Source organism: Sinocyclocheilus anshuiensis, unplaced genomic scaffold (assembly GCF_001515605.1).
Source record: "Sinocyclocheilus anshuiensis isolate Anshui unplaced genomic scaffold, SAMN03320099.WGS_v1.1 scaffold113, whole genome shotgun sequence".
NCBI classification, from domain to species: domain Eukaryota; kingdom Metazoa; phylum Chordata; class Actinopteri; order Cypriniformes; family Cyprinidae; genus Sinocyclocheilus; species Sinocyclocheilus anshuiensis.
In genome coordinates this window covers 305,818-314,396 of record NW_015539827.1, presented here as the reverse complement: position 1 = coordinate 314,396, position 8,579 = coordinate 305,818, and the positions used below count along the sequence as shown (strand labels likewise).

The following is an 8,579-nucleotide window of genomic DNA, read 5'->3' as shown; positions in this document are numbered from 1 at the left end:
TATAAAAGAAAAACATCGCCAGCAGCTAAATTCAAATTTTCGTTCGCTGGCTGGCACAGAGCCAGAGACACACGTTTTTTAAAGCGCTGCGCATTATAACCAATCCCATTCGATTATGTTGAGTTTATGAATGCAAGGACTAATCAGAGGCATTCAGATGAGTCACCGCTGAAACACGCTGTTCCGTCATCGCGCACGCTGGCTGACTGAATTCTCTGCCTAATTCTCTCATCAGAAACAACAAAGTGAAGATGTTCGAATGTAAGTAAGCTTTTCATTTCACAGTGTAAACAGCTTTAGAGATTATTATGGGAGTTTTTGAGATTGCTTGAACTCGCTGGACTGAAGTGAAAATGTTCTTTGATAGAAGTTTTTGAGAGTGCTTGAACTCGCTGGACTGAAGTGAAAATGTTCTTTGATAATGAAAATGTTCTTTGCTCTCTTTTTGTACAATTAAAGTGTTATAGGCTAATTAGTAACTTACAATGTTTTTATTAAATTCACATTAAATACAAAGTCAGTTGTATTAAATATATTTTAAGGTATGACATCCATATCTGGTACTTAAAGGGATAGTTCACCCAAAAATGAAAATTTGATGTTTATCTGCTTACCCCCAGGGCATCCAAGATGTACGTGACTTTGTTTCTTCAGTAGAACACATATGATGATTTTTAACTTTAACCGTTGCAGTCTATCAGTCGTATTTTGTTTGTGTATGTTTTTTTGACTCTCAAAGCCGTGATTCCCGTTCACTTCCATTATATGACTGACAGACTGCAACGGTTTGAGTTAAACATTTTCGTTTGTGTTCTACTGAAGAAACAAAGTCACCTACATCTTGGATGCCCTGGGGGTAAGCAGATAAACATCAAATATTCATTTTTGGGTGAACTATCCCTTTAAGTAAAAAGACGATTTTTATGCAAAGTTAATAGATTACACTATTAGGCTACTTTACCAGAGAACTAACATAATCTATAGAGGTGCAAAATGCATTTACTTGCACATATTTGAGAATCGAGATATTTCATGATATATTTTGGGAATATTTTGAATAAAAAAATAATAATAATAACCCCGCTGAAAAAAACAATAGACACCATTAGAAAATTTGTAATGGTTTTACTGGTTATAATGGGACTTGTATTGGTTTTACTGGAAACTGTAATGGACCGCAGATAAACATCAAATATTCATTTTTGGGTGAACTATCCCTTTAAGTAAAAAGACGATTTTTATGCAAAGTTAATAGATTACACTATTAGGCTACTTTACCAGAGAACTAACATAATCTATAGAGGTGCAAAATGCATTTACTTGCACATATTTGAGAATCGAGATATTTCATGATATATTTTGGGAATATTTTGAATAAAAAAATAATAATAATAACCCCGCTGAAAAAAACAATAGACACCATTAGAAAATTTGTAATGGTTTTACTGGTTATAATGGGACTTGTATTGGTTTTACTGGAAACTGTAGTGGACCTGTTGGTCTCTACTGGTAATTGGTTGCCTTCTATTGGTGGCTTGTTAAAACCAATAAATCCTAATGGAATATGTCCAAAAACACACTACAGAAAACCATTTTTAATGGTTTTAATGGTTAAAAGTTGATGGCTTGTAATGTTTGTAATGTTATTTGTTGTGGAAAGCATTAGAATTTTCTGTGATGTTTTTATTGTTGTTGTTTTTTTCAGTAGGGACATAAGCCTATATCAGTTTGTGGCTGCTGTGTGTCACATGACAAGCATGAGAGCCACCCCCCCTTCACTCGTGCCCCCTCAAAAATGATGCCCCTGACACTACAATACAAAATTATTTGTCAACTAAATGAAACATGATGAAACATTCATTTTAGCTGAAATTGTTATAGATTACTTCTAGAGATTGCAGCGATACATGACATGGTGAAAATGAATGAAAAATAGGCTACTTAAAGTAGGTTAAGATGAATTTTAAAATTGTGCCCCCTAAAAGCACAAGTGGCCCTTGTCTGGGCAATTCCTGCCAGACCTGAGACTCGAACCTGCGACCTTCGGGTTACAAGTCCGACTCTCTATCTGTTTATGTAAATTCAATGCTTTATATCAGAGCGCTGCCTTTGTACTTTTGTCTGAATTGCCCAGCAACTTCTTTGATTGCTGTTGTTGTTGTTGTTGTTTATTAAATACTATTATTCAATAAATAATATTTTATATAAATAATAGTATTTAATAATAGTGTTTAGTAGGCTATTGAGAAACGGTGCATGTTTGTGATGGTGATTTTAGTTACATTGTTCCGCCATTAGATGGTGACAAGAGGCTGTTTTTATGAGTGAGTCAGCAGTAAAGACTTTTCCCTTGAAAAATAAATGCTGTAAACAGAAGTTATTTTTAGTTTCAACAACAGCTTGACACAGAATGCACTGAGCAGCAAAATCAACCTTAACATATGAAAGGATATTAACGTTACGACAAAGATAACACTTTCCTCAGCAGATATTCAAACTAATGTTTATTGTGATATGAGATTGATCTGAAGAATGAATGCTGCATCAGATGCAGGGAATCACACTCGCGCAGTCCATCTCTCTCTCACAATATCTATCTACTATACATAATACACTGCTTTTAATACAGTAATACAATAAGCTTTAAATGAAGAAACTCAACGTTCCTTTGTTACTAGTTCTAAAGTGACGTTTTGGAATTAGTAACAGAGGCTTGGGCTCACTCAGCTGTTTAACTGTCTGACTTTGAAATGAATCTGTGGCGGAAGGAAGTAGTTCTGCACAAAAGAGGGCTTTTAAAGCCACTCCGTTATTATTTTGTTTATACACACTTGTGCCATCGAACTGTTGTATAATCGCAATATCACACTCGTAGACCTAAGATATGGCTGTATTGCCTACGGCCAAATCACAGCGGTGCCGATATGCAGCCATATCTCACGTCTACTCGTGTGATATTGCTTATATATATTCTGGTGTGGTCAAAGAGAATTTCAACCTTTGTTTGCAGTGACGTTGTAGTGTATTGTAGTGCAATATTGCGAATTATGTAGTGTTTTTAAGCTCAGTCCGAGCTAATATATATATATTTTTTTTTTTTTTTTTTTTTCAAAAAGGTATTTCACATAGGGCCCAACTAATTCAGTTATGACATCATAAAGTCTGGAGCTCAAAGACAAATTTATTTGTATAGTGCTTTTCACAGTACACATTGATTCAGAGCAGCAAAAAACATGATGTTAATTGTAAGGTCTCTGTCTTGTGAAACAGACCCCCATAAGCTGTGGATTCACCACGTGAATCATGAAACAGAAATATTACAGAAGGACCTAAAGATCTCCCCCCTATCAGCCATCATGAGGTTGAAACTAATCCGATCAGGAGATAACACAGAGATCTTTGGTATCAGGACTGAAAAGTTATTTCACGACATATAGATAAGCGAGACTCCAAAACTCAAACACTTCAGCTGAAACTTCATGACTGCCAGAGATCTTCAAAAGCCTAGAGTCTTGCAAACTCAGACTCTTTCAGAAGAACTACCAGAGCCTCTGCGTCACCAGGAAACCCCATTCATCAGGAAGGCATCCCCAGAAACTACGTCATCCAGACTTCATCTCAGCAACCAGTCCGGCGCTCCGGGACTCCCTCAGGCAACGAGGAAACCCCTCCGCTTCTCAGATTTCAGCAAAAGGCAAGTACAAACAAAGCTTCTATCTGCTGAACTGGTGCAGAACTAATTTTAAGCAGTAAACATAAGCCAAGTCTCTGCTTTATGAATTTTCTCAGGTTACAAGTAAAAGAACTGTAGCGAATATCTTGCTAAAACTTTGGGCTTTCCTCAGAACTCCGTTAACATCATTTCCCTGAACCTTTGTGTGTATGTGTGTGTGTGTATGTGTGTTTTAGCGTAGTTTAATGTAATCTAGAATAGCCAATACATTCTTGTTTCATTTATAAAGAATCATTGTCTTGTCTTGTAATTTTAAAGTTGAACCTTGCCAAGATCTTGTTACCTAGCTCGTAGCGTATAACTTATCAAAGAACGTATTAACCCGTGGCCAGGGAAAATACAAATATTCAAATTGTTAAAATATACTGAGGTTAACGTCTTGCTGGACGACCGTTGATAAAGTGTAAACTATCAAATTGGAAATCAGTTCTAATCAGGTTGACTTCGAATTTTCAGATTAGATTCCATTCAAAACCTGAGCTAGAAAGAATAATAATGATTAATTCCCTAAGAAAAGTAATCTGACATTACATAATGTTCATAATATCTTAATATTTTTATGTCTTATCGTTGAATTTAGCAGATTTGAGCTGGGCGATACATAGTTTATAATTAAAATGTTAATACTATCATTCAAATAGATTTTTTTTTCCTCAAAGGTTATTCTAAAGTTTGCAAATGATGATCTAAATTCAGCAATACTACTGATCAATAGAAATCAGAGGAGAGCATCTTTTGTACATCCCATTCTCTGTGGCCTCTTCTAAGGTCACAAGTCTCCTAAGTGACCTTGTGAAACATAAAACCCACCACAAACCAGCAGACACATCCACCTACAGCTTCTCTGATTGATAAGAGAAAGAAGAAGAAGGAACTACTATGGTCTTATAGAATGAGTTTTCAGCAGTTACCCGAGGAGTGCTGGTTTGGCAGTTAGTCTCTGTGATTTGTAACATTTCCTCTAAAAGATGGATGAATATTGACAACGTCGTAAAATATTTAGAGCCTGTGAGGTTGTGGGATTTCCTGGGATGAGAATTCAAAATTAACCCACAGTTTCCTGAAGCACTCTCTGCCTTTCACTGCAGCATGATAGAAAGCACATGAAAATTGATTCATCATATGGAAGAGTTCTCTTAGGTTACTTCATAGCTCTAATGCAGGAGTAAAATGATGATGTGGCGAATATTTTACAGCATTAACTATATATATCTGAAATATGAGAGTGTATCTACCTTCTATCTTTCCAGCTTTAATGAGATGCATGCATCTTCACACATATAACATACGACAGTATGTGCAGATGGATGCACTGTGTTTTGAACTGATTTGCTCTCTAGGGCATCTCAAGATTTGCCAAGACATCAGCGCTGTCGACAGGGAGTTGGAGTTTCTCCAAAGAACCACCTTGAAAAACAGGTGCCAAAATAAGGTCTTATTTATAAAAATAAAATTCAAAATGTCTTAACGACAAATAATAAAATTACTATATCCCCCCTTTTTATTGGAAAAAGTTGTACAGTTTACAGCAGGTATATTTATATTTAATAAATAAAATTAATAAAGGAATTTATATTTAAACAAAATAAACATCTAGGCCTAGTTACTTCATGTTTATTAGCTTTGAGGTCCTCAATATGCTAGTATTCTCTACAAAGTTGATACAGTGACTATCATCAGGTATTTAAAATGTACAATCGTTACAAAACAGACCACAAAAAATAAGTAATTTTGTACGCATGGGCATACACAAATTAATGTTCAATAAAATGCTATCTACAATGAGAACATCCCCTTAGTCTTATAAAGATAAATACTACTGGTCTTGTTTGCACCTGGCCTCTTTGGTAGCACTAACGCTCATATTTTGTTTTATTTTTTCTCAATTATTAATTGGTTTTGAAGGAAGTGGCTTGAAATTATTCATTATAAAACACAGCTGTTCAAATCATAGTCCTACAATCCAGCTCCTATGGGGTTTTAGAATAGCATTTTATCATTTTATTTTATTTTTGTATCAGTAAAATCTGTAGGTCTGTAGTTAATAAATTACTCACAGTAATACCTGAAATGTATACTTCAAAAGCTGAGGGGAAATTTTTTTTAATTTTAATTGATGAGTTTATGTTTTTGAGGAACCAAACAACCTATGTAGTCTTTATATAATAATAAAATAATATTTAAAAAAAGTATGGCTTTGTATGATTTCTTGTTAATTCTTAAACAAATAACAACAACATACCTTATTGTACTCATATATCAAAGTAGCTATTCTAAAAACAAAAAAACAAAACAAAAAACAAAACATTTATTTCCAGAGGGAACCCAAGGTGAAATAGCCTTTCAGGTTGGCCTACAATTTGACGTCAAAATTGAAAGACTGAACACCAATAGCACAGGCTACTAAACTTGATTAGCCCCACCCCAACTTCCTGTTTCAATAAGAAGAACTTCAACACAGCAGAGAAAACTGTACTTAGGGCCTTTCGCACCGCTTTAGTTCCAGAACTAAATGTACAGTACTAAAGTACTGGGACGATTTTGCGCGAACTATTTCCCAGTACCATTTAAAGGGTTGCATTCGCACCGAGAGTGTGTACTAGGAACCGGTCGACAGCGACGTCATTTGTGCGCGGCGTTCAACAACGAAAACAAAGAAAAACAACATTAACAACAGGAGGATGGAGGACGCTGTGATCGGAGCTGTGTTTTTGTTGTGTCTCGCGGGTTTCACAATAATGGACATGGAATGTCGACGTATACATAAAGCGATTGAAAGAACGGAAAGGAGGACTAAGAATCTCCAACGACAACTGGCAGTGCTACATTTGCCACAAGTGCCTGCACTTCAGCGTCTGTCCATCTATCGCTGTTCTCCATACTTGCGAAATAAGTTGACACAATGTTTACAGTATGTTTACACGGCGTTTTAAATCATGGCGGGTGAGGGTGTTTTCGTACGCGTTTGGCCAATCAATGTCTACTTACGTCACGATTAGTACCAGTTGTGCTGGTTAGACCCTGCTCCAGAGTAGGAGCTAATTTGGTTCTCGAAAAAGGCAGTCCGGTACTAAAATCGCTCCCAGTTCCGGCGGTGCGAAAACGCCAAAAAGTGGGTAGTTCCACAATTAGTTCTGGTACTATGAAAAGGTTCCTGAGGTGCGAAAGGCCCTCTTGTCAAGCATTTTCAGTGTTTAGGAACCTATAAACCGGTTTCATTTTGTATAGAATCAATGGCTTGAAATTGCATTGCTTGACTGAAAAAACTGGCACTGAGAAGAGGAAATCACAAGGCAAATTACTCTAATGGCCTCTAACCACACCGCAGCAAACCGTACAGGCATCTGAGGCCTGAGCCAATGAAAACACAGAACCCAGCAAGGACACTTATAGCTCAGGGAACCAAAGACCAATCCATGCTCACTAGTTACTCACAGCAGACTGAGCATATTGAATAATCTTAATCTGGCAGATGTAAGAACTGCTACATCACTGTGAGATGAAGATAATACTTATGCTATAAATGTGATTATATATAGGATACGTACACAGCATGAACACAGCAACACAACATTTGAAACAAGAGAAATTCCAAATGTTATCCCATCGGAATACACCAAAAAGAAGTAAACGCATTCTATTTTTAAATAGAAGATCCTCATGTGTAATCAACAGCGATCTGTATTTGTAATGTTAATTAAAAGCACACTGAGTGGCACAAATCCAAATGCAAGTAGGTATGACGCTATACTACGCAGTAAAACACAACAAACTGCACAGTCACAGCAGGTATCACAGAAACATCACTTACAAATCCCTGCAGAGAGGATCTGCAAGGCCATTATTCCTTATCCGAAGCATCCAGCAAAAATCTTCAGCCATAAACACACTCAGCAGCTGTACTAAGGCAAGGCTTGATGAAACCAGGGCTATAATTTCTCTCCTCCCTTCCCTTTCACTGCCATCTTCCCTTCTTATTTCCTACAGTCAATACAAGGGCCCCTGCACGCAGCTCTGTGACAGAACCCATTATGATCTCATGGTTTGCTATTGGGTGAGAGCTATTCTCAGTGGGATGTGATTGGTTAGTTAGGTGGTCGGGGGCAGGGCTGATCAGATGGTGGTGATCTGAGACATGGACCCAGCTGACATGCATGGATGCTTTCGAGGAAAAGGCAGCAGTGTCGTGCTTTTAGGTCTTGATATATAGGAATTAAATTGGATATATGTATATAAAATCTGGATTTGAATTTTTAATTTTACTATAACCTAAAGATGCTATGTGAAAGTTTGAAACAGAAAATAGTGGATTTCTTCTTGCCACTTTCTTGGTAAAGAAAACACATTTTTACTCAAATTAATCAAAATGGATTTATAGCGTTTTGGAACCAAACTCTTCATATATATATATATAAATGTATAAATTACATCTTCTTACAGCTTTTGGTAGAATGAGTGAAGCGCTCGCAGGGATGCTGGAAGTATGGCAGAAGACACAGCGTCTCATTCCTTCGGGGAACTAGGGTTACATATGTAACCTTGAGGCGTTACCCTTCAGGAACTCGAGCTGCATCGAGACGCTTTGGGAACGAAAATGCCCACGCGCCAGACTTTCAAGTCCCTGCATAGTGTGTATGAACTTCAGCACAACTACGGCAAAAGGATGGAGGAACCAGGAGTGGTATGAACGTCGAGGTCATAGAACCTGACGAAGGTAAGTGATGTAGACCAACTCGCAGCGTTACAAATATTCTGCATAGTCACACCCGACAGGAAGGTCTTGGAGGCCGCCACGCTTCAGGTGGAGTGAGCCTTGACCCCCAAGGGCGAGGGGAGACCAGAGGAC

General features: G+C 37.3%; 1 protein-coding gene across 1 annotated transcript in view; it reads right to left on the bottom strand.

Annotated features, from left to right (window-relative positions):
• triob (trio Rho guanine nucleotide exchange factor b) overlaps positions 1-7,682 on the bottom strand; it is a 147,276-nt gene extending 139,594 nt beyond the window's left edge. Inside the window, exon 1 of the mRNA XM_016480441.1 lies at positions 7,545-7,682. Coding sequence (XP_016335927.1) covers positions 7,545-7,575 — 31 coding nt within the window. The 5' untranslated portion in view covers positions 7,576-7,682. The remainder of the gene's footprint in view (positions 1-7,544) is intronic.
• Between the last annotated feature and the right edge of the window lie 897 nt (positions 7,683-8,579).